Source organism: Rhinatrema bivittatum, chromosome 8 (assembly GCF_901001135.1).
Source record: "Rhinatrema bivittatum chromosome 8, aRhiBiv1.1, whole genome shotgun sequence".
Classification (NCBI taxonomy): Eukaryota; Metazoa; Chordata; class Amphibia; order Gymnophiona; family Rhinatrematidae; genus Rhinatrema; species Rhinatrema bivittatum.
Genome location: NC_042622.1, coordinates 238,934,501 through 238,960,788, shown reverse-complemented (window position 1 = coordinate 238,960,788; position 26,288 = coordinate 238,934,501). Strand labels below are relative to the sequence as shown.

The window sequence follows — 26,288 nt, the reverse complement described above, 5'->3', positions numbered from 1 at the left end:
TGACCTCCCAATTCCCCTTCCAGGGGACCTGGGTCATCATCAGAAAAGATCCGACAAAGGGCCCCGAGGGTCCCCCGGACTCCCTGCAGCAAGCGACAGAGCCGGCGGAAGATCCCCTCCTCCAGCCGCCTTCTCCTGAGCGGCTGAAAATGCTTTTAAGATGGCCGTCGTTCCCGTGCTTACAGGGAACGGGTCGCCATCGCTCTGCTATGCAATAGGTCATTTACCCACACCATGGGACCACCCCAAAGCTCCTGCTGCCGCTCTCGATTGTCCCTCCCCACCGGGGAGGCAATGAGAGTAAAGACCTGTGCGAGACAGCCAAGAGGCTGACGCTCTGCAGGCAGAACGGTGAAGATCGTGCGGCATGGCCACTGTGGGAAAAGAGCAAGCAAAAGGCGCCCAAACAGTGAAGAAAGCCCCAAGCCTGCCGACATGGCCACAACAGATGTTCGCCCGCTGACTGTAGGGCAAAAGCAATGGCCCTGCCACACTCCCTGCCTCGCTGCTCCCCCTGTGCTTACTTTTGTTTTGTTTTTTTAAACACCTGAAAGAGCAAATAAATAGCACGATACCAGGCAGAAAAGCAGGCTGCTCTGAATCCCGGTGAAGGGGGGGGGGGGGGGGGAGGGACCAGACCACTGGAATCACCCCTGGCACTTTGCAAACCATGGGGCGCGCAGAGGGCTTCCAAGCCCTGCTCCTGCAGTACCTGCTACCAGGGGGGGTGGCCCCACCAGGACCTGTGAACCCCCTGAGAGGAAAGAAAGGAGTTCCTTCTTGTCCTGCGTGATCAAAATAATAAACACAAGCTGTTAGAGACTGTTCTCTTTTTTTTTTTGTAAAAATCTAAACTGGTTCATGACCGCAGGTTTTGTACCACTTCCATCTGCTGGAGACAGAGAAATTCTGAAGAGATGCAGGTGGCACGCCAGTTTAAGAGGGGGTGCTCTCAAAGTTTTTCTCTGTCTCCATCTGCTAGAAGGGAGGCAAAACAGGCAAGGAGCAGGCTTTTTAAACCCAAGTCAAAAGCAACTAGGACGACTGTGGGGTTTCACACTAGCTCAGGGTCCCTTCCTCCTCTGTTTCTCTCATATCTCCTGCCTTCAGGGAGAAAGAAGAAACAGGGAGAGAGTAGAAAAGTCTTCTGGGTTGCATTTCTTAATAACTTAATATTCTCCAAACTCTCATTTTACGTTTAAAACTCTACAGCTTCAGAGCTGGTAGGTGTCAGCGCACTTTAGATCATTTTATGAGACTATTGCACATTCCAGTCTTAAGGTGAATTTCCTAAAAAACAATCCACTAAAGCATTATCACAGAGCATCACGCTGGCTCTACCCAAAGAGAAAGCAAAATTGATGACAGGGATAGCTGGTTTCCTTCCATCATAAACAGATGTTGCTAGGAGCATTGGACCAGGATCATTTTGCACATTAAACCTGCCCATTCAGGACGAAAGCAGTGTCCGACCTTTCCATAATCAGTCCAGAAGATGTCTGCAAGATGCATATTAACAGTTGCTGTCGCTCCCTGCCCTTTTCTTTCGCCTGCTTCCTTGGACTTAATCATGTGCCTAGCCTCAAAAGTCAGCCAGGCAGCCCCTCCAGGAAAGACCCCAGCTAAGACAGGATGTGCCTGAATGCTCCAGAGGAGAAAAAAAGAATCAACCAGAAGTTGCAAATGAAAACCAGCAAGTGTCAGGGCTCTGTTTGGATTAAAACCATCTTTCCTTGAAAGGAGAGACATAGGGATGAACCTCAGTAGGTTGGGTTTTGGGGGTTTTTTTTGTGTGGAGGGTGAACCTTTCTACTGCATGTGGTGCTGTAGGTGATGGGCTGGCAGGGGGCGAGGCAGAGACAGGCAGGAAGCCTCAGTGGTTACAGTGCTAGCAGAACTGGCAGCAACTGAGGGCACCTGCTTTCCCAGTCAGAGGCTGCTACCTACTTAGGGCACAGAAAAACACCAAGTCCAAATACAAGAGAGAGAAAGAAACAAAGAGGGATGTATAAAAACAAAATCATAGAGATTGTTTTTGTAACTACTAGTCATTAAAATCCAGGGCTTGGGGAAAGAAATGAGCTCTGGTTGTTCCACACCCTGCTCTTGCAAGCACACATGGTGAAGGGGAAGGAAGCACATTGAGAAAGTACAGATTTGAGTCTCTTGAGTGCAGATACTTTGTTCTGATCACTGCTGGCAGACAGAGAGTTGTTGGGTCTTTGATCGGAAGCAAAGGTACCCAGTGCTTGGTAAAACTGCACAGGGATTGGAGTGTAGCCAGCATTCAGAGTTATTAGCCACCTGTACAGCTTATTATAGCACAACCAGGAGCTGGGCCACTCAGCCAGTTCACCAAGTTACTCTCAGGTCGATACTCTAAGGCCGCGGTAGAAAGAGTGCGGCTTTGCCAGGCGCACCCTCGTTCCCCGCACGCACAGTTCTCTTCACCTAGCGCTCGATACTCTCTTCTAATTGCATGCAATTAGGCAGTCAAGGCAGTCACATGCCGTGACGTCACGACGCCCGACGTCACGGCATGTGACTGCCTTGAGCGCCGAAATCGCATGGGTCGCACAGGCGCGCATTCATTCACTGCCGGCGGGGGCTGCCGGAGGCCGCTTTCGCCGCCGACTCCCTCCGCCTGGATGAATGCGCGCCTGTGCGACCCGTGCGATTTCGGCGCTCAAGGCGTGACGTCACGACGCCCGACGTCATGGCATGTGACTGCCTTGAGCGCCGAAATCGCACGGGTCGCACAGGCGCGCATTCATTCACTGCCGGCGGGGGCTGCCGGAGGCTGCTTTCGCCGCCGGCTCCCTCCGCCTGGATGAATGCGCGCCCACCCGCCCGCGGCCTGGTTCGAACACGCGCCCACCCGCCCGCCCGCCGGCCCACACCGCCGCCTTGTTCGAATGCGCGCCCATCCGCCCGCCGGCTCCCGCCGCCCGGATGAACGGGCGCCCACCCGCCCCCTGGCTCCCGCCGCCGCCTGGACCCAACGCGCGCCCACCCGCCCGCCGGCTCCTGCCGCCGCCCGGATGAACGGGACCCAACGCGCGCCCACCCTGTCCGCCGGCTCCCGCCGCCGCCGCCGCCGCCTGGATGACCGCACACCTGGGGGATTCGGAAAGTGACAGGTATTTATACATATTTTTGTTTTTTTACACTTTACGCTGCAAATATATATATATATATAGAGAGAGAGGTCGTCCATGGTACATTCCGCTATGTAGCTGATCGAACACCACACTAGCACCTAGTAGAGGGTAGGCGGTAAACTAACACGTTAAGGCCGCGGCAAAATAGCGGGTTACTAAGGAGATAATCTGAGCGCGCGTCACAGTATCGGAGGGGAATAGCTAATTCCTTCATTAAACAGCTAATTTGTTCATTTACATATTATATACATGCTGGGTGCGGAAAGGGTTATGTGTCTGTTTTAAGAAGCGCTAAGGACGCTTGAAACTGGAGACTGTATCGCTGGATCGCCCTACGCGTCCGAATTGTGCGCTCACAGCACGTTACAGACGGGAAATCTTCAACCGCACGTTACAGTATCGATCTGTCTATTAGCTCCCCCCACCCTCTGCTTCTAATTCCCCTACAACAGCCCTTCCTAGATCTGAATGACAACCGGGTCACTCCACTGCAGGCCCAGGAGGAGGGGGGAAAAAGGCTTTTCCTTACACTACTTTTACAAATTAAAAGGGTTTTATGAGAAAGCACATATCAATGCATGATTGACAGGAACTTTATAAGATATGGATGTGACTCAGGTTGCTAGAGCCTTCCTCAGGCTAGAAGTGCATGCAATGATATTCTCCTATAAGAGATGCTAGGAAGAGTTGATTGATAAGGACGCACCAAACTAGAAGTTGTTATTTGTAACCTACAAATGCATATTAATGTTAAATTCAAACCGCCTAATATGTTCCTAACAAACAGGCTTAACTTACACACATGGTTTATTGTATTAAATTGTTACCGTACTATGATGGCACATGATTAATTTGTAATCTATACCACTCATATTTTTTATTATCGTGCCTTTCTGTAAACCATTGTGATGGTTAACTAACTTAACGACGGTATAGAAGAGTTTTTAAATAAATAAAATAAATAAAAGAGTTAAGATGGCAGCGGGGTGATAACCCATCCTCATGGCAGGGAAGTGAGGAGTGGGCATGGTAGATGCTAGGGAGAATGATGCTCTGCTCTATTTAGCCATCATAGCTTTCCAGCTAAGAATAATTTTCTTTTAAAAAACTTTACAGTCATGTGCAATTCTTACTCAATAAATCATCTTTAAATCCATTAATAGTTTTACTGCTATAACAAAGTACATGCTGGTTACAGGGCTGTGTTAGTTTGTGAAAGTGTTTCTTGCAGAACTCCCCAAGGCTTTGCAATGGAGGCTTTTCCTTGATTTTAAACACTTCTATGCCTCTGGCCCTAGAAGACACTCGTATACCTTCCTTGTTTTCTGGTAGAAGCTGCTTCCGTATAAGCACATCTCACCATAATCCTGGAAACAGGACTGGGTAATAGGTGTAAGGATACCAACTTTGAGAGTAGGTGTCCATGCTCTCTCGTTTTCTCACCTCACCTGAAAGCACAATGACGGCAGCTTCATGAGGAAAGGTGAAAGCCCCGGGCAGCCACATTTTCAGCACGTACCCACCCCCATGCCATGAAAAGAAGCGCCAGCAGCAGCAGCCAGTCCTGGACCTGGTGCTCCTGCCCTGTGAATTCAATCCCCGAGCGGCCAAGGCACTGGTGGGCATTTTAAATAAGCTTTAGCTTTGATAAATATTCTGTCTACCTCCACCCTTGGGCTGCAGACTTCAAGGTTCCACGTAGCCACCGCTCTTTCTGTGAAAAAAACATTTCCCGAGGTTACTCCTGCCTCTCCCCTCTGAGCCTCACAGCCTACCCTCTTGTTTTAGTACTTCTTGTCCACTGCCTCCAGTTTGCTTCTTCTGCCTATCAGGTATTTGAAAGTCTCTACCATATCCTCTCCTCCCTTCCCATAGCTCCTGCAAGGTCTAGGCCCTCCAGTCTTCTCTCATATGGGATTTGGTGGAGACCCTGCACCATTTAGACGTCTAATTATCGTAGATCCTTTCAGTGATACGGCCTCCGGTCTGGATCATGTACCAGGCGTCCTTCCAGAATTCTGTGACCGGGGTCCCTCAATCCTGCCACTAGGTGCTGCCATTTGCAATGAGAGCATCCCCAGCTGATCCAGGGAGTGGAAGACCAGAGCCAGGAACCAAATCCAGGTCCCTCCACATGGCCATGTTTGCAATAGTTTTCACCTGTTGGGCCATCATGCCAAACCACAGTCAGCCCTGGGAGAAGGGCAGAGACAGGATCTGCAAAGAACAGGGCTCAATTTTACTAAACTGTAGCTGAATTGCTCAGGGTAAAAAAAATGACCTGAAAGGAATTGGCATCTCTGCATGGTCATCACACAGGGAGCAAATTAGGGAGGATGAGCAGTTCCCCCTCCCAGCTGCATTTCATTCACAAAGTCTTCCTGTGCTCACATCAACAGTGAATGGCCCAGATTTCAATCGAAACAGGAATAGGTCAGAAAGCAACTTCTCTTATCAGTCGACAGCCTCATTTACCATATGCTTCCCCCTCCAACCGGCGCCTGCATTGGAAAGGACAACCTTCGCATGTCATTATCCTAACAAAAGAGCATCAAACATCACGGCTCAGTGGAACTGTTCCGATGAGAGGCACTGATCTGTGAAAAGTCAGTATGGCACTTTGTCTTTAAAAAAAAGGAACCTATGAGATCAGAACTGCCTCCAAGCAACATTCAACAGGCCACTGAAAGATTCCACCGAATCTGTCTCTTATGCTATACGCTAGGTGACAGAGGATATATTTCCCTCACTCCTGGCATCCCAGCCTATGGCCACTGAAGCCTGGCACAGTTTGCATCCACATCTCTACCATCAGTTTAAACCACTTATGTGAGATGTCAAAGCCAGTCTAGCCTGACCCCTTCACTAGCCAGGGAGATTAAATAAAAAAACAACAAAAAATCCAAATAAAGCAAGGACTGGACGAAAAGCAAAGGCTGACATGCAAGTGGGATTTCTCCCTCATCTCATACTCTATGGAGGGGAAAAATAAAAGGGAAAGAATAAGAATGGAGGGAGGTGGGGAAGGATAAAGTTGAAGTACCCAAACAGCAGGATTGCCAGATGAGTCCTGGTATTTTAAAGGAGAGGAATGGTCTGCAGCAAAAGGGAGGTGAAATTGCCCCTGCATAGGCCCCTGGTGAGACCTCACTTGGAATACTGTGTACAACGCTATCGAGACCGCACCTTCAAAAGGATTTAAACAGGATGGAGAGAGTGGCTACTAAAAGGGGTCAGTGGTCTTCATTCTAAAACATATGGGGGCAGACCTAAATATGTATACCTTAGAGGAAAGACGTGATAAGGGAGATATGATGAGAGACATTCAGATCTCCTAAAAGCTTCCCTGCACAAGAAAGGAGGCTCTAGAACGAGGGGCGTCATGCAATAAGGTTGAAAGAGGATAGACTGAGGAATAATTTTAGGAAATATTTCTTTACAGAGAGATTGGTGACTGCATGAAACAGCCTCCCAGGGACCGAATCAGTATCTGAATTCAAGAAAGCACAGGCTACAGGAGATCTCTAAGGAAGTGATGGGAATTTATAAAACTAAATTATTTGGGTGGGTAGGTGGGCCAATGGAGAAATAACTTACCTGACAATTTTGTTTTCCTTAGTGTAGACAGATGGACTCAGGACCAATGGGTATAGTGTACTCCTGATAGCAGACGGGAGACGGAGTCAGATTTCAACACTGACGTCAGCCTATATATACCCGTGCAGGAAGCTTAGCTCTTCAGTATTCTCCTCGAAAAGCAATTGTGGATATATGTGTGCTATAATAACTTGATTAATTAGGACTGGTTCAACTAATTTCCAAACAGGAGACCGCCAGTGCACTCAACCGAATAATGCCGACACCCGGCAAGTATGGGAGCCTTGAACTAGGGGTAATACCTGGCTTATCCGTGCTTGTCTTGTTCTCAGGGTTTGCCACCCAAGTTTTCCGGATTCCGGGGCAGCCGGGGGTGGGATGCTGAGTCCTTCTGTCTACACTAATGAAAACGAAATTATCAGGTAAGTAATTTCTCCATTTCCTATCATAAGAATATAAGAACATGCCATACTGGGTAAGACCAAGAGTCCATCAAGCCCAGCATCCTGTTTCCAACAGTGGCCAATCCAGGCCATAAGAACCTGGCAAGTACCCAAAAACTAAGTCTATTCCATGTAACCATTGTTAATGGCAGTGGCTATTCTCTAAGTGAACTTAATAGCAGGTAATGGAATTCTCCTCCAAGAACTTATCCAATCCTTTTTTAAACACAGCTACACTAACTGCACTAACCACATCCTCTGGCAACAAATTCCAGAGTTTAATTGTGCGTTGAGTGAAGAAAAACTTTCTCCGATTAGTTTTAAATGTGCCACATGCTAACTTCATGGAGTGCCCCCTAGTCTTTCTATTATCTGAAAGACTAAATAACCAATTCATATCTACCTGTTCTAGACCTCTCATGATTTTAAACACCTTGATCATATCCCCCCTCAGCCATCTCTTCTCCAAGCTGAAAAGTCCTAACCTCTTTAGTCTTTCCTCATAGGGGAGCTGTTCCATTCCCCTTATCATTTTGGTCGCCCTTCTCCATTGCAATTATATCTTTTTTGAGATGTGGTGACCAGAACTGTACACAGGATTCAAGGTGGGGTCTCACCATGGAGCGATACAGAGGCATTATGACATTTTCCGTTTTATTCACCATTCCCTTCCTAATAATTCCCAACATTGTTTGCTTTTTTGACTGCCGCACTGAACCGACGATTTCAATGTGTTATCCACTATGACGCTTAGATCTCTTTCTTGGGTGGTAGCACCTAATATGGAACCTAACATTGTGTAACTATAGCATGGGTTATTTTTCCCTATATGCATCACCTTGCACTTATCCATATTAAATTTCATCTGCCAGTTGGAGGCCCAATTTTCCAGTCTCACAAGGTCTTCCTGCAATTTATCACAATCTGCTTGTGATTTAACAACTCTGAACAATTTTGTATCATCTGCAAATTTGATTACCTCACTCGTTGTATTTCTTTCCAGATTATTTATAAATATATTGAAAAGTAAGGGTCCCAGATGGACTCAGGACCAATGGGATGTACAAAAGCTACTCCTGAACCAGGTGGGAGGCTGCCCATGGTTCACTTAGTACTGCCCTTGCAAAGGTTGTATCCCCCCAGGCCTGGACATGCAGGCCGTAGAACCTGGAGAAGGTATGTATGGAGGACCACATCGCCGCCCGACAGATCTCGGCAGGCGACAGCAGCTTGGTTTCCGTCCAGGACACCGCCTGGGCCCTTGTAGAATGGGCCTTGACTTGTAGAGGTGGAGGTTTCCCTGCCTCTACGTAGGCCGCCTTGATTACTTCTTTGATCCAGCGGGCCATGGTTGCCCGCGAGGCCACTTCCCCCTGTTTCTTCCTGCTGTGAAGGACGAATAGGTGGTCCGTCTTTCGTACAGATTCCGACCTTTCCATGTATCGGACTAGGAGTCTGCCGTTTAGATGGTGAAGAACGCGCGAGTCTTCCAAGTCCTTATGTTTATCTGGAGATGGCAGAGAGATGGTTTGGTTTAGATGAAATTGAGAAACCACCTTCGGGAGAAAGGAGGGGACAGTGCGTAGCTGTATGGATCCCGGTGTGAACCTGAGGAACTGTTCCCGGCAGGATAACGCTTGAAGTTCGGAGATGCGACGGGCTGAACATATATTGCCACTAGGAATGCAGTCTTCAAGGTCAGGAGCCGTAGTGACAGACCGCGTGTAGGTCTGAAGGAAGCTCCCGCTAGGAAGTCTAATACTAGATTGAGATTCCATAGGGGCACCGGCCACTATAGTGGTGGCCTGATTTACTTGACCCCTCTCAGGAAGCGGGAAACGTCTGGATGTGATGATAGACTGATGCCGTCCACTTTGGTCCTGAAGCAGGCCAGCGCGGCCACATGAATCTTGATGGAATTGAGAGACAACCCCTTCTTCAAGCCATCCTGAAGAAATTCCAGGATCATGGGGATTTTGACTGTCCGCGGAAAGATGTTGCGGTCCTCACACCGGGCTTCGAATATTCTCCATATTCGTATGTAAGCTAGAGACGTGGAAAATTTGCGTGCTCGGAGCAAGGTGTCAATCACTGCCCCAGAGTATCCGCTCTTCTTCAGGCAAGTCCTCTCAACTGCCAGACCGTAAGAGAGAATCGAGTCGGGTCTTCTTGAAGGATCAGTCCTTGCCGGAGAAGGTCCCTGAGTGGAGGAAAGCACAGAGGGTTCCCCGCAAGAAGTCTTCGCATGTCTGCGTACCATGGCCTTCTTGGCCAGTCCGGGCCACTAGAAGTACTAGTCCCGTGGGGTGTTCTATCTTGCAGATGATACCACCCAGTAGTGGCCATGGGGGAAAGGCATACAGCAGGTCTTCCTGTGGCCAGGTCTGCTCAAGGGCGTCGATTCCCCGGGATTGCAGCTCTCGTTTACAGCTGAAGAACTTGGGAACGTGAATATTGGATCTGGTTGCCAGTAGATCCATGGCTGGGGTCCCCCAGCGGTTTATTATCAACTGGAAGGCGGTGGTCTACAGCATCCATTCCCCTGGGTCTAGTCTCTCTCTGCTGAGTTAGTTCGTAGAGATGTTGTCTTTTCCCGCGATGTGGGCGGCTGAGATTCCTTGCAGGTTTGCTTCCGCCCACGCCATGAGGGGGTCTCTTTCCAGGGACACCTGTTGGCTTCTGGTTCCTCCCTGGCGGTTGATGTATGCAACTGTTGTGGAGTTGTCCAACATGACTAACAGATTCTGCCTGGAGCTTGTGGCTGAATCGTAGGCAGGCTAGTCTGACTGCTCGGGCTTCCAGTTGGTTTATGTTCCATCCCGACTCTTCCTTGTCCCATTGTCCCTGTGCCGTCAGTTCCTGACAGTGGGCTCCCCACCCTCGCAGGCTCGCATCCATGGTGAACAAGATCCAGTTCGATGAGGATAGCCTTATTCCTTTCCTCAGGTGGTCCTCTTGTAGCCACCATTGGAGCTGTGTTCGAACCTCTGCTGATAGCTGGAGGTGCATGGAGTATTTCTGTTAGGTTTGTGTGTGTGTTTGTGGATCCTTGGGTGTTGCGGAGGTGACCACGCCCACAGGGAGGAGCCCCGCAAGGAGCCACAACACTGGGCTAGACTCAGTAGACACATGAATGCAAGTTCTTTTATTAAACAGCTGAATGAGCCACCGGAGGTGGCAGTAGTGAGGTAGTAGATGGTTGCAGTCTCAGGAACCTCGGTAGGGGGAGCTCTACTCCTTTGGATGTCGTCAGGAGGTCCCGAGCAGGATTTCCCCGGAGAGCAATGCAGAGATAGAATAGGTTAGAATAGTCACTACTAGCTTAGTTGTTATTAGCGATTTCACAGGTAGATGGTAAGGGTACCGAGACAGGGAGAGCAGGCCCTCGAGGAGCGAGTACCTGATCCCTGTAGGCACCTGGATAGAACAGAGGTCCCCCAAAGAGCGGGTACCCTCGTTTAGCATATCCCGAAGGGTAAGGTGAAAGCTTCCTGCAACGGCACGGAAGCGGCAGAGTAGCAAAGACAGGAACAAAATGGAAGTCAGGAACATCCGCAGAGAGAGATGTCCTTATCAGTCAAATCACTGTTCTATGTAAAAAACCCTGGTCTAACCTCCCAGACCAGGGCAACCTTTTTGTTACTTGTAAACCGGATTGATTTGTATTGCATACAGGAATTCCGGTATATAAAAATTAAAAATAAATAAATAAATAAATAAATAAATCAGTCCACAGTATCCTATCCCATAGGAGTCTCATTGCTAACTCAACGAGCTAGCAAATACAAGAGCTAGATAACACGGAGTGGCGTGACGTCATCATGAGGAACGCCCTCGAGGTTCGCGCCAAAGGTGGTACAAAGCTGCGGGTTGCGCGCACACACCCTAGCAGGAGCCTGGGAGGAACAATGGTGGTGAGCTGCATCAAAGTTGTTCTGGGGACACCAGAGTGGGCGGCTGAGAGACGCCACGGTAGCCATCTTTCCCAGGTAAGCGGGAGGAGCCGTGAATGAGGTGAGGCAAACGGGATGAAGGAGTCGAAGACTGACGGACGCAACAATTTCTGGGACGTCGGATCCCATCGTGACAATAGGGAACATTGTAGTAGGCGCATGTGGTGGCCTTCCAGGGTTGATGTCATGAGACCGAAGACTTGGAGGTAGTCCCATACCTTGGGGCGAGCATAGTTCAGTAGTTTTCGCAGTTGACCCATCAGTTTCCTTCTCCTTGGAGGGGGGAGGACAACCTTGCTTGCTTGGTGTTGAACCGGACTCCCAGGTACTCTAGCGACTGGGAGGGCTATAGGCAGCTCTTGGGTGTGTTGGCGACCCACCGCGATTCTGCAGTAGATTCTTGACTCTGGTGGTTGCCTGGTGACTTTCCTCTGGAGATTTTGCCCTGATCAGCCAATCGTCCAGGTAAGGATGTACAAGAATTCCTTCTTTCCTCAGTGTTGACGCCATTACCACCATGATTTTGGTGAAGGCTCGAGGGATGGTAACTAGCCCGAAGGGTTGCACTCAGAACTGGTAGAGATGGTCCAGTATCATGAAGTGTAGGTAGTGCTGATGGTCGTGGTGGACCGGGATGTGGAGATAGGCTTTGGATAGATCCAGTGAAGTCAGGAATTCTCCCGGTTGTACTGCCCTTATGACTGAGCGTAGGGTTTCCATGTGGAAGTGCGGTACGCTCAGATAGCGATTGACGGTCTTGAGGTCCAGGATGGGCCTGGACATTCCCTCCTTCTTGGGGACAATAAAATAGATGGAATAGTGACCAGCTGAGTAGTTTTGTCAGTGTGGTTTCCACTGCCATCCTCTTGGAGAGGGAGTGGCACGGTGATCTCACAAATTTGTTTGGAGGGATGCTGTGGAAGTCCAGTGTTGCGTCCATCGGTCTCAAATGGCTTCGACCCTTGTGCCTCACCTTTTTCTCTGCTCACCCCACTAGCCTTGGGAAGATGGCTGCTGCCGCGTCCTCCGGTGATCCCCGGAACGGCTATGGCAAAACCTGACGCCATGTTTCTCCTAAGGGCCTCCTAGGGTGCGCGCGCATGCACACCACCCAAGTCTTTATCCACGTCATGGTGGGAACCTCGGGGCGTCCCCCTCGAGTGACGTCACGCCAGCCAGGTATTTAGCCTTCGCTTGTTTGCTAGCTTGTTGAGTTAGCAAGGACTAGGACAAGGACTAGGACTGGATTGAAGGATTGGACTTGTCCGGTTTAAGCTACTCTGCCGCTTCCTTGCTGCCGCTGGAAGCCCTCTCTGCCCTTCGGGGTATACTCTAACCTGGGTACCCGCTCCTCGGGGGCCCTCTACTTTATTTCAGGTGACATACTGGGATCAGGTACTCACTCCTCGAGGGCCTGCTCTCCCTGCCTGTTTCCAACGACTTCTGCCTGGTGGAATCATCAACCTTATAGCTACCATCTAGTGAGTAATCTATTTCTCAGTCTGTCTCATCTACAGCTCTGCCGTGCTGGGAAACCTACACCTGGATATCCCTATACCATCTTGGTGAGACGGGTTCCCTCTGCCGAGGGTCCCTGGACTGTTACCTCTGGATCAACTCACTACTGCCACCTCTGGTGGTGTACATCAGCTGTACAATAAAAGACAAAACTCTGTCGGGCGGATACAGTAAAGTCCGTGGGAGAGCGGACGAACGCCCGCTCTCCCGGCGCGCGCACCGGCCCCTCGCCGGTGCGTGCGATTCACTATGCAAATTAGGCAGCGCGGTAGAAACGGGGAAAAGGAGGTGCTAGGGACACTATCGCGTCCCTAGCGCCTCCTTTTTGACAGGAGTGGCGGCTGTCAGCGGGTTTGACAGCCGACGCTCAATTTTGCCGGTGTCGGTTCTGGAGTCCACTGACAGCTACGGGCCGAATTCAAATTTTTTTTTTTTTTTACTCTTCGGGACCTCCGACTTAATATCCCCATGATATTAAGTCGGAGGGTGCACAGAAAAGCAGTTTTTACTGCTTTTCTGTGCACTTTCCCGGTGTCGGAAGAAATTAGCGCCGACCTTTGGGTCGGCGCTAATTTCTTAAAGTAAAATGTGCGGCTTGGCTGCACATTTTACTTACTGTATCGCGCGGGCATACCTAATAGGGCCATCAACATGCATTTGCATGTTGAGGGCGCTATTAGGTGCCGCGGGTTGGACGTGCGTTTTCCTCCCCTTACTGAATAAGGGGTAAGGGAAAACGCGCGTCCAATAGCAGGCTAACAATGCGCTCCGTCGGAGCGCACTGTACTGTATCGGCCTGTGTGTTTGTATGTCCAGAGTCTAGCCCAGTACTGTGGCTCCCCACGGGGCTCCTCCCCATGGGCGAGGTCATCTCCCACAGTACCCAAGAATCCACTCAAACACCTCGAAACCATAACAGATTGCTAACTCCGTGGATTCGGTTCAGCTCATCGCATTGCAGGCCATTGCAGGCCTGGCCCAGCGACTCTCCGAACAGCAGAACACGCTGGAGAGTTTGACTGCTGAATTTATTTATTTACTTATTTCTTTTCTATACCGACATTCATGACGCCTGTCATATCACATCGGTTCACATCGAACAAGGGTAAATAAACATTAACTTAATCGTAACTAGGAAGCTACTAATAGAGTTAAGAGAAGAGGTGAGTTACAATGAACGAGGGTTACTGAAACTTGGAGGATGGAAGAGAGTAAGGAGAGAGGAGAGATTTAACCAGCTGCACGCACAGATGAATTCACCAACCACCACAGGTAAAGAAGTCACACCGCCAGCCGTGACGGTCAAGACCATTGTACCTCTATCTGCTCCAACTCGCTTTTCAGAGGAAGTTTGGAAATGTAGGGGATTTATCAACCAATGTTGCATGCACTTTTCTCTGCAACCTAATCATTTTCCTACAGCCTATGCCAAGCCCACCTACATCTTGTCTTATCTGGAAGGAAGAGCATTGGCTTGGGCCTCTTCGCTGTGGGAGCTCGATGATCCTATTCTACATGATCTTGCCGGGTTCCTTGAACTGTTCAGATCAGTTTTTGATGACCCTGCCCAGCATACTACTGCAGGATCTTCGCTGGTTCACCTGAAGTAAGGTAGTAAACCTTTATCAGACTTTGCCATAGAATTCAAGATACTGGCGTCTGAATTACATTGGGACCCTAAATGCCTGAGGAGCGTCTTCTCTGAGGGATTGAACTCTCATTTGAAAGATGAGCTGGCAGCTCATGAGATGCCTGAGACCCTGGCTGAACTGGTGAAGTTGGCAACAAAGATTGATTGCCGACTTCGTGACAATGTTCAAGAGATTAAGACTCCCAGAAGGCTGGGCAGAGGGCTTGTCCCTTGGCCGGCGGTGCCATGATTTGTGCGTGTGGAGTGGCTCAAACTCGTCTGTGCGCATAGGTGCGCGTGCCGGGAGGCTTAGTTGTGAGTTCCGGTTGCGCCGGCGATGTGCATGCGGGGTGCACACGCAGGCTACCACTTTGTGTGCCTGGGCGAGATGTGCGCGCCGCTGTGCGCACCGACCAATTTATGCGCTCGGGCCGTTTATGTGTGCCGCTGTGCACACGGCCCAGATGCGCGCGCCACTGTGCGCACAAGTCGGTTGTACGCCCGGCTCAGTTGTGCGGACAATATGGCGATCAAGGGGGGGAAATGGCGCAGATGACCATGCGGGAAAGATGGCGACTCCCCCCCCCCCGGAAAGTCTCCACGTGTGTGGACCCTCGCACCTGTTCGGGGTCTAGCCCGGACGGGGATGCTCAACCTGATTTTATAGACGCCGGAAGGGAAAATCTGTGTGGCAATTCGAGCCTCGGAGACCGGAGACTTAGAAAAGATTTTCTACCTTAACTGGTCTCAGCGTTTCCCGGTCTTGTGCCGGGCGGTCTCCGGCTGCGGGGGGAGAGGGAATTACTTTCACCGCCATGCTCGATTGCCTCTAAGCCATCCTAGGGACTAAGTCCACCCCGGGAGCCAGCTACCGGACAGAGGCTTACCGCTGAGGGATCTTGGAAATCATCTCAGGAATTCTCGACTGGGGGGGGACACCCTTAGGTATCACCGCAGGAGAGCGGGGCTCATCTTCTTGAGGTAAATTTTGTTTCTTCTTTGTTTTCGAATTGCTAACACTATTCTAGTGTGTGGATGTGTCCCTATCTGCTTAGGAGGCGGAGAAATACTGGAGAGCTAAGCTTCCTGCACAGGTAGATGTAGGCTGACGTCAGAGTTGAAATCTGACTCAGGCTCCCATCTGCTATCAGGAGTACACTATACCCATTGGTCCTGAGTCCATCTGCTACACGAAAGGAAATACAGTCTTTTTCTGCCATCATGTTTCCACAGGCCAGTCAGCTTCGACTGGCCAGCAGTGCCAGGTAGTTTTACAACCTTTCAGGAAAATGAAAATGTAAAGAAAGCTGCAGTTCTCATTAATATTCTTTGTGTGTCCTGTGAAAACCAGACCTGACCAAGTCAACGAGCAGAGCTGGGAACCCACTTTCTAAACCATCCCAAAATGACAGAGGAGCTCAGTCCTGGCATCTCCATTTATTGATCTAGTTCTGACCTTTTTCCTGCTTAAAAAAAAAAAAAAAAGTTAAAGAAACTGGTTTTAGAACAGTCTGGCAAATAACAAAAGACATTTTTTAAAGTAGCTATTGGAGCTTGTTTCACCACTTTTCAACACCATCGCCTCCTGGACAGACAGACAGTCAGATGGACATTAATAATGTTTTTCAAATCTGTGAAATGCACTAAAAAGATATTTTAAAATAAAGGGGCAGTGGGCAAACATGTTAATACAGGATGAGGGGGAGGGTCGGAGGCCGGCTCCCAAAGAAGAGGACAGACGAGAGACTTTACTGAAAGGGATTCAGTATAAAAACAGCTGTAAATAGAAACATCTGTACAAAGTCAAAAACTGAAGGCTCCAAAACGACCCTTGGTCAAACAAAGGGGGGTTCCACTTTTGCTCTCTTGATCTCCCCCGGGCCACGGTCTGCACTGGGATTCCACCTCTCAGGGTAGGACAGTCCTCCGGTGCCATTACAATGCACGTGAGACATAGGTTCGTCCTTGGTGAGGGGGAGCGAGTCAGGGTCTTCTTTCAGGAGGGTTTCGTATTTTCCAGGCCCCGAGCTGGCCTCCTCCTTGGTGGCTGTCATTCCTGGCCCTGTCCATTCTGGGATCTCCAGGTTCAGAGCCTTCATCAGCTTGGTCATGATGTCATCGACGGAGCCATGAATCCTCAGGTCAGCGTGTTTGTCCTAGGGAGTCACAGGCAGAAGAGGTTAACAGATAAATATGGGGAAACCTGCCATGCAGAGCTCCCTTCACCTTTCCCTGGACACGGGGTAGAAGGCACTTTTGAGACCAGGTGCCAAACAAGGCGACTGTAAGCCCTGGTCCATTATATTCTTCCTTGCAGTTCAAGTATTTTATCTGCTTGTGCTCAGAGTGAGTCAGAAGCACAGATTCTGTTCTGGCCATGTAAAACCCGCCCCGTCCCATTCCCTCTCTGCTAGAGTCAGGGAACCCCTGCAAGTCTTACTCACGTGTTTAGTGACCTGCAGGTTAACTATCACCAGCTTCCCTCCTTTCCTCTTGGTGATAAGGGGCAGGTTACCGCTAGGTTTGATCTGAAGGGAGGTGCCAAGGGTGACTGCCAAATCAGCTTTCCTGTGGAAACAATCACTTGAGAGTCTAATTGCTCCAAGGCACCACTTGCAAATGCAAAACAGCCCTAACACCTCCTAGGTTACTCATAGGAAAATTAGGTTCTTACCTTTGCTAATTTTCGTTCCAGTAGTACCATGGATCAGTCCAGACAGCTGGGTTATGCCTCCCCTCCAGCAGATGGAGTCAGAGAGAAAACTGAAAGCACCCCCTAGATATACTGGTGTGCCTCCTGCGGTCCTTCAGTATATGTGATATCAAAGCAGAAGGAATGACTTAAGCACTACACACGAAGTCCCCCCCCAAAAAATTTTTTTTTTTTTTTTTAAACAGTGACCAGATCAAGTAGCAACATCCTTGAAAACAGGTAAAAACCAGAAACAACAAACAGGACAACACAAGTGTACAATAAGAACACTATAAAATGGCAACCGGCCCCATGACACTGTGGCGACCGGCACAAGAAAAAACTGCAATGGAAAAGATAGAATACGAGCAGACTCCCAGAAGCACCAAGGGCGGGCGTCTGGACTGATCCATGGTACTACTGGAACGAAAATTAGCAAAGGTAAGAACCTAATTTTCCTTTCCCAGTACGTACCAGGATCAGTCCAGACAGCTGGGATGTACCCGAGCCGCCTTAACTGGGGTGGGACCCTGAGAGTCCCGCTCGAATCACACTGCTCCCAAAGGACTCTGTAAGAGGGCCACGGACATCAAGTCGATAATGCCTGGAAAAAGTATGCCAGGATTTCCACGTGGCCGCCCTGCAAATCTCTTGGCAAGAGACCAAGTGATTCTCCGCCCACGAAGTTGCCTGAGAATGCAGAGAATGAGCCTTTAGACCAGTGGGAACCGGCTTACCACAGGCAACATACGTAGACGCAATAGCACCCTTTAACCAGCGTGCAATCGTAGCCTTGGAAGCTGGAAGCCCCTTCCTGGGACCGTTCCACAACACGAAAAGGTGATCAGACTTTCGAAAATCATTGGTAACCTCCAAATAGCGCAAAAGAATCCATCGAACATCAAGACGTCTCAAATCCCTACCTTGAGAAGACTGGAGGTCCTCGTCCGAAAAGGAAGGCAATTCCACCGTCTGGTTGACATGAAACGTGGAGACCACCTTAGGCAAGAAGGAAGGAACAGTTCGTAGAGAAACTCCCGACGCCGAGATGCGCAAAAATGGTTCCCTACACGAGAGAGCCTGAAGCTCCGAAACCCGGCGAGCCGAAGAAATGGCCACAAGGAAAATCGTCTTGAGAGTCAGATCTTTTAAGGAAGCCGCCTTGATAGGTTCAAACGGAGCCGCACACAAACCACGGAGTACCAAGTTCAAGTTCCAAGACGGACAGGGAAGCCTGACGGGAGGACGCAAGTTTCTAACCCCTCGCAAAAAACGTGCCACATGTGAATGACTCGCAAGGGAAGAGCCTTCGACTTTACCCCTCAAGCAGCCCAAAGCCGCCACCTGAACTCGCAGCGAATTATACGCCAACCCCTTCTTCAGGCCATCCTGTAAAAACATAAGGATATCCACCACGGACGAACGTCTGGCCGAGACACCCGCCGTGTCACACCAATCATGGAAAACCTTCCAAACCCTCGCGTAGGCGAGCGTAGTGGAAGACCGACGCGCCCGAAGGAGAGTAGACACCACCGCATCCGAATAACCTCTCTTCTTCAACTGCTTCCTTTCATAAGCCAAGCCGCCAGACAAAAATGAGCCGCCAGATCGAAAAATACTGGACCCTGACGAAGAAGATTGGGAAGATGCCCGAGACGCAGTGGTCCGTCGACTGCCAAGTTGACCAGATCCGCGAACCACGGACGCCGCGGCCATTCCGGAGCCATGAGAATCACCGGACCGTGATGGGACTCTATGCGTCTTAGCACTTTCCCTACCAGAGGCCACGGAGGAAACACATAAAGAAGAATGTGACGAGGCCACGGAAGAACCAGCGCGTCCACCCCTTCTGACGCGTGCTCTCTCCTCCGACTGAAGAAGCGCATCGCCTTTGCATTTCGACAGGTCGCCATGAGGTCCAAGCGCGGAGTCCCCCAACGCCGCGTGATGAGAGCCATCGCCTCCGACGAGATCTCCCATTCTCCTGGATCTAGGTGCTGCCGGCTGAGGTAATCCGCCTGAACGTTGTCCACGCCGGCAATGTGGGTGGCCGCGAGACGCTCTATGTGCCTTTCCGCCCAGGACATCAACAGCGCCGCCTCTGTCGCTACTGCTTGGATCTTCGTGCCTCCTTGTCGATTTATGTACGCCACTGTGGTCGCATTGTCCGACAGAACTCTTACTGCTCGTCCGTGTACTAGTGGAAGGAGGCAACGCAAGGCCAGGCGGACCGCTCTGGTCTCCAATCGGTTGATGGACCAAGTCGCTTGGAGTGCTGACCAGGTGCCCTGGACTGCACGGGACTGGCAGACCGCTCCCCAGCCCGACAGGCTGGCATCCGTTGTCACCACCAACCAAGACGGGGGTTCGAGGTCCACCCCCTGTAGGAGATTGTCTGGAGTCAACCACCAAGAGAGACTGGAGCGAGCCGGCTCCAGCAAAGGCAATTCTATCCCGTACTCCTCCGAGCGGGGATCCCACCGAGACAGAAGTGCTCTTTGTAACGGACGCATATGCGCAAAAGCCCATTGTACCATTTCCATAGTAGACACCATATGACCAATGACTTGTAAATAATCCCAGACCGTGGGAATCTCGAGCCCCAACAGGCGCCGTACCTGAGTCATGAGATTGAGCATGCGTTGCTGCGGAAGAAAAACCTTGCCCACCAAGGTGTCGAACCGAGCTCCCAGGAACTCCAGCTGTTGGGTCGGTTCGAGTCTGCTCTTCGCGAAGTTAACTACCCAACCCAACTCCTGCAGCTGGTGAACCACTAAGGAGTCCGCCCGGGTGCAGGCCGCATGCGACTTTGCTCGAATGAGCCAATTGTCGAGATAAGGATGCACCAGGACGCCTTGCCGGCGGAGGGAAGCCGCTACCACCACGAGAACTTTGGTGAACACCCTCGGCGCGGTGGCCAACCCGAAGGGGAGAGCGCAAAACTGGTAGTGGTCCCCCATCACCATGAACCTCAAGTACCTTTGATGCCGTTCTCTTATTCCGATGTGGAGATAGGCCTCTGTCAGGTCCAAAGAAGCCAAAAATTCTCCCTTGTGGACGGCCGCAATAACAGACCGGAGGGTCTCCATTCGGAAGCGGGGCACACGCAACGCCTTGTTTACTCCTTTGAGATCCAGAATGGGTCGGAAGGTGCCCTCCTTCTTGGGAACCAGGAAGTATATGGAATACCGACCCGTCCGGAGCTGGTCCCGCGGAACCGGAACCACCGCCCCCAGAGCCTGTAGATGAGCGACCGTTTGGGCTATAGCTACTTGTTTTTCTACCGGGCCGCACGGCGGTATCATAAAGAGATCCCGGGGGGGACATACAAAATCCAACTCGTAGCCGTACCGAACCACGTCGAGGACTCATTGATCCGAAGTAATTTTGACCCACTCCTCCCAGAACCGGGACAGCCGACCTCCGATAATGGGAACGGAGGAGTGGGCCCGCGCACCTTCATTGTGCGGGCTTGATGGCAGCAAAACCTTGGGAAGAGCCTCCGCGTAGAGGCCTCCTGCCGCGAAAGGAAGACGAAGCCCAGGCCTGGGATCTTGTCGCCTGCTGCCGCTGGGAAAAGGAACCCCCTCTTCCCCCACGGAAACGCCTTTGCCCCCGAAAGCAAGCCCTGGCGTTACCAAACGACCGAGGTTGCCGAGGCTTATCCTCCGGCAGCTTGTAAACCTTGTTGTCACCCAGGTCCTTAATGAGCTGATCCAGCTCCTCGCCAAACAGCAACTTGCCCTTAAAGGGGAAGGAACCTAACCTCGCCTTGGAGGTGGCATCCGCCGACCAACGACGGAGCCACAACAACCTCCTGGCTGAGACCGCCGAGGACATAATGCGAGCCGATGTGCGCAACAAGTCATACAAGGCATCCGCTGTATAAGCGACCGCCGCTTCAACACAATTTGCCTGCTCAGCCTCGCCCGGAGGGAGCTCCTGCATGGTCAGCAGCTGCTGAACCCAGCGGAGGTTGGCCCTCTGCACAAGGCTGCTGCAAGCCGCCGCTCGGACCCCCAGTGCCGCCACATCAAAAATGCGCTTTAATAAGACCTCAAGCTTGCGGTCTTGGAGGTCCTTCAACGCTATACCCCCCGTCACGGGGATAGTCGTATGCTTGACCACAGCCGTGACAGCCGAATCTACCGCGGGTGTCTTCATCAGGTCCAATGAATCCTTAGGTAAGGGATATAACTTTTCCATGGCTCGATTCACCCGCAGGGAAGCCTCTGGCAGTTCCCATTCCTTCGAGACAATCTGCAAGACCTTGTGGTGGAAAGGAAAAGTCTGAGGGGGGGCCCGAAGCCCTGCCATCGCGATATCCCCCGTGGACGAGTCCGCCTCCTGAGGCGGTGTCGTTAATTCCAGCTCCTGCAGCACGTGGAGAATAAGGGAACTTAACCCCTCCTTAGCAAACAAATGGAGCACCTGAGGGTCATCCCCCTCTACGGACCCCTGCTCGTCCGTCGTCAGCAAATCCGGAGCCCCCGGGTACTCTGGAGCGGCTCCTGTATCTCTCGGGTCCTCAGCTCCCCCCCCCCCCGCGGGCGGGGAGCCGTAGCCCCAGCTGACCCCACCCCCGGCAGACTCCCCCGGGGCAAGGAAGTCGTTTTGGGAACCTTCGGGGGAGGGGGCACCTCCGGCTCCCAGCCGGATTCAGCCTGTAAAAACGCCTTGTGCATTAAAAGCACAAAATCCGACGAAAACGGCACTGACCTTTTTAAACTTTTCTTCGGGGTATCCGAGGAGGGGGGGCCTCGGGGAGACCCCAAATCGGGCTGGGAGCGCGGGCTGCGTGCGTCCGGCGAGGGAGGAGGGGAGTTTTCCTCCTCCGATGCTGAAAAATCATCCTGCCGCGTGGCCAAGATGGCCGCCGCACTCCTCCCCGATGGAGGAGGGGCTGAAGACCGGCTGCCGGAGGCGCTACTGTGCCACGACGCAGAGGGGCGAGGAGAGCGGCTGCGGGCAGCGCTCGGCCCCCCGAGGGTCCCTCACCGCCGGGAATACATCGGGGGCAGAGACCCTCTCGGGAGAGTCGCGCCCCCGCCTCCCCACATGTCCGGCAAGCTGAGGATCGCGGCATCATGCGAGGGAGCCCTGAAGTGTCGGCGAAAAAGGCGCCAAAAATCTGGTGAGGAGAAAGCCTGAACACTAACGCGCGCCGGGTGACCTAGCCACCCCCTCCGGGGTCCGAAAGGCACGGGCAGGCCGGGGTTAAGCAGGGTGAGCTCACTGCCTGTCCCCAACAGGTCTTAAATGACTCTTTTTAACTTTTTTTTTTTTTTCGAAAACCCCCTTCAGGGTCAAATCCCTGGTATTAGGGGGGGGAGGGTGACCGGCCCACCGGTAAGCTCTCCCCCAGCCACACGGACACTCTATCCCGGGAATAAAAGGAGGGTATTACCCTCCGAGCCTGCCCCACACTGAGCTACAAACTCGCAGCGCAAGACAAACTAACAGAGACAAACAGGCAGAGGACAGAAAAGACGAACCAATTGATCTTGTCCCTTGTCTCCCCTTTTTTTTTTTTTTTTATATTTTCCAGTACCGAGAAACTGACCAGACCAGAACCGCAGGTTATGCCTCTCAATCTGCTGGAGTCAGAGAATATACTGAAGGACCGCAGGAGGCACACCAGTATATCTAGGGGGTGCTTTCAGTTTTCTCTCTGACTCCATCTGCTGGAGGGGAGGCATAACCCAGCTGTCTGGACTGATCCTGGTACGTACTGGGAACCTATGTTACGATACTTCTGGGGGCAGGTGCCCCCTTCCTAACACATGGGTTAACATTTCAGGGCCTGTCCAGACTTGAAACTAATGTTCACTGCCATAGACTGAGTTTGCTGTGCCATTCTCCCTCTTCAATGCAAAATTAGTACATGTCCCCAGAAGTAGTGTGGGGGGGGGGGGGGAGACTGATCTTCCAAGGCAAAGAATCGACCAGGTAGGCCCCGCTCTGCTGTTATCTCATGCTCCCACAAGCCTTCTGGTCCTCTTCCCTCGATCAGGCACCTGGAGGATCCTTGGTCTCATTCTGCTAAGCAGAGCCTCACTCTTCCTTTTTTTTTTTTGGACAGCTCGAACCATCCATCCAGATGCTGCTGCGGCTGCAGTCAACCGACGTAAAACGAGAAGAGGCCAAAGCCTGCTCCCCCCCACCCACGAGGAGGCTGTAGGGATGGGGAGGGGAGGGGAGCTGGACCTGCCTCCAAGCAGGGTACAGTACATGCTGGCAGGCTCTGAAAGAGGAGGAGGAAGAGGGTACCTGCAGGCTTCATCTGCCAGGCTGAGATCCTGGTCCGGCAGGGCGTCCTCCCAGTCTAGGATTGTGTCCATTAACTTTCCTCTGAAAGAGAGCAGGCACAGAACGTGGACTTCAGCTATCGAAAGTTGGATGTAATTACTCGTCTTCCCAAACCCCGAGCTCAAAGCGAGTTCCAGTCAGGTATTTCCCTGACCCAGATTCTAAAAGGTGAATTTTAAAAGCCCAGCGCGCACATCAATTAGAGGATGCACCAATATGTCAGGCAGGCACGTGCCAAAGAGACTTTAAAAGCCGCCCAGATGCATGCATATTTCCTGCTGTGAGCACAAATGAAAAATGTCCAAACGGGACAGGGTGCGGGCGTGCTCTGGACAATCCTGGATTTTACCGTGCAATCTGCACGGAAATACTTACACGCACTAACATGCGCTGGGCTCCCCTGCCGCTTAATTTTACTTCTGCTGCTATGGACGACGTGCAAGTTGAAAAACAAAAAATTCTAGGTAGATCAGCGGAGATTTAAAGGTTGAGGCTAACAGGAGAGAAGTCCTGTCCTTTAACTGGGTGAACTGGGAAAACACTTACCACTTATGGGGTAGACCACGTAAAACTGTGTGCACATGAGCGCGTGGTCAGGCTATTTTATAACCTGCACACGTGTTATAAAATGACAGAGTGCCTGGGCGCAGGCTGACAAACGCGGCACACATGCACCCACACGCTTGTTTAAAAGTTACCGTCAAAGGGCCAGATTTGCTAAGGCTTTTCTGCCATTCTGGGTCTAAGGGAAACATGCTTAGTAAATGAGGCAATGTCAGAGGGAGTGTCAAGTGGGAGAAGCAAGATTTGAAGCCTGGCTTTCCTACTCCTCCACTCCAAAATAGCATCCAAGCTCCCTAACCCTACCCAGCTTTACTTTCCTCACTCCCTCCTCACCCACTGTTTCCACCTTAGCATGCAGTCAAGAACCCCTCAGCATAGTGCTGTCACCTCCCTGACGCCGCTATATATCCTAGCACGCCATCTTAACTTCCCTGATGCTCAATTACACAGTTACTCAAAACAGCATACGGCTTCCAAAATACTGGATGAAAGAGGCACCAGAAGCCCACCCCTGCCCAACAGCGTCTGTAAATCCCGGACACATACCTACAGGCTCGTAGTCCTCTGGATTTGGGGACATCACAGAGTCTGCCAGTGGGTTTCAAGCCCATGGTCCCCACCACAGTGTCCCGAACGTACTGCCTTTAAACGACAAAAGACACAAAAAAAAAAAAGGCTTCTTTGGTAATTCAGACCCAGCGAGGGGAGGCTGGTGCTGGCTGGCGTTCCAGCAGCCCATCATGCCCACGTGTTCACCTTTCTGGATCTCCATGGCAGGAAACGTATTGGAGTGGGGAAGAAGGGCAGGGTTTAGAAAACAAAACCAAAACAAAACAGAGCAATAGGCCCAAGCCCCTGTCAAGTGGGGAAAAAAAAAAGTAAAAAGAAGTGGCACATTAGCCTTGGGTCACCAGAAAATCAAATAAAGTAGCAGGACAGGACTTCAGCAGGCTAAGGACATATTTATGAATCAAGCTTTCGGGATTATGAATGTCCCTTCCCCGAGCAAAACCACTGCAAGCAGAGTAGAAGGTCCTTCTAATACAGATGTGAGATCCACTTCAACTTTCACATTTCTTTCTTTTTTTTTTTTTTATGGCATGCATGAAGTTTCCTTGTAAAAAAAAAAACCAAAAACATTTAGAAGAAAAGGTCATCTTATTTTAAGGAGAGTTTCCTAGTGGACAAGTGTCCAGCTTTCGGTGCTTTGGTCCACGGGGCTGCCCAGCCAGACACTGAGCTCTTAAAATCAAGCTCTGAGAAAACAGGCGAGACTAGATTTTCAACTCTGAAGCAACAACTGGCAATACATCTGCATGCAAAAGACAAACAGATAGTCTAGGAATATGGACTTAAAAAGTATCTCCTTTTCTTAGCAACATGAAGGGAAAGAAAAGATTTTGACCTCACCAACTGAAAACATCGATTGGGCTGAAACACTCCCCGAGGATGGCGGAGAGAGAGCCAATGCCAGGGTTAAGGTTACTTCTCTTTTTTTTTTTTTTTAAAGCAAGCAGCGCTAACTTACAGCGCTCCACACTCTCCAGGAGCACTGCAGCCAGGCGGGCAGGCAGTGAGCTTGACCTGCCTCTTGGAAAAAAAAAACAAAAAACACACAGAGAAATTCTGCCGTTCTATTTTAAAATTCCCTTTTGCTTTCCTCTCAAGGAAGAGGGGGGGGTGGGGGAGGGACACAGCCCATCACTTACTTTCCACATTTCATACATTCCTCCACAAACATATTTCCGTGCAGCTCCGCCAGCCTGTCCCTGCGGGAGAAAGAAGCATGAGAGGCAGGGTGAGCATGCAACCCATCAAAATCCCACTCCTCCTCTCTAGCCATAAACCTCAAGTCCCGACAGGTTCTGAAAAAAAAAAAAAAGGAGTACCCACTAACCTAGGAGGATACGGATTAAATTCAAAGGAAAATGACTCCGGGTTCAACTGGATAGCACCCTGCCTGCTTGTAAAAGCAGCCGAGATGGGGATAGCACCCACCTGGGGGCAGGCTCATCTGCGGCAGACAGCAGGAAAAGGCTGAACCTGACAGACACATACACCTAAACCCATTTTCTGTCTAAAAAATGCATGAACCCGATTCAGATCCTTTTGTTCCCAATATCGCATCGCCTACAGAAATGCCATTTAAGTGCTGCGGAGGGCTGAAATCAGTGACACAGCCTCGGAAAGGAAACTTGCTCAGTCAGAAGTTCTAAGTAAGTGAAGGTCAAAGGGTTTCTACATACCAACAACCACACACCCCATTCCTAAAACTTCAGAAGCATTGTGTCATTTATATAAAATACTTTACCAGAAGAGGGGAAAGCACAGAGCAGACTGCTTGGAGCAAAGTGGCAGGGTCAATGGGTTGGAACTCACAGCCCTGGGAGTTGCAGGGAGAGCCGGACACGTCCCTGCAGC

At 50.9% G+C, this 26,288-nt stretch overlaps 1 protein-coding gene across 2 annotated transcripts in view; it reads right to left on the bottom strand.

Moving 5' to 3' along the window:
* Window positions 1-15,724: 15,724 nt before the first annotated feature.
* Window positions 15,725-26,288, bottom strand: part of SIRT6 (sirtuin 6) — a 32,523-nt gene continuing 21,959 nt past the window's right edge. For both annotated transcript variants that reach the window (XM_029614244.1, XM_029614245.1), the window contains 5 exons: window positions 25,577-25,636; window positions 24,414-24,509; window positions 23,265-23,345; window positions 16,747-16,870; window positions 15,725-16,458 (listed from right to left, as the gene is read on the bottom strand). In XM_029614244.1, coding sequence (XP_029470104.1) covers window positions 16,138-16,458; window positions 16,747-16,870; window positions 23,265-23,345; window positions 24,414-24,509; window positions 25,577-25,636 — 682 coding nt within the window. In that variant the 3' untranslated portion in view covers window positions 15,725-16,137. The remainder of the gene's footprint in view (window positions 16,459-16,746; window positions 16,871-23,264; window positions 23,346-24,413; window positions 24,510-25,576; window positions 25,637-26,288) is intronic.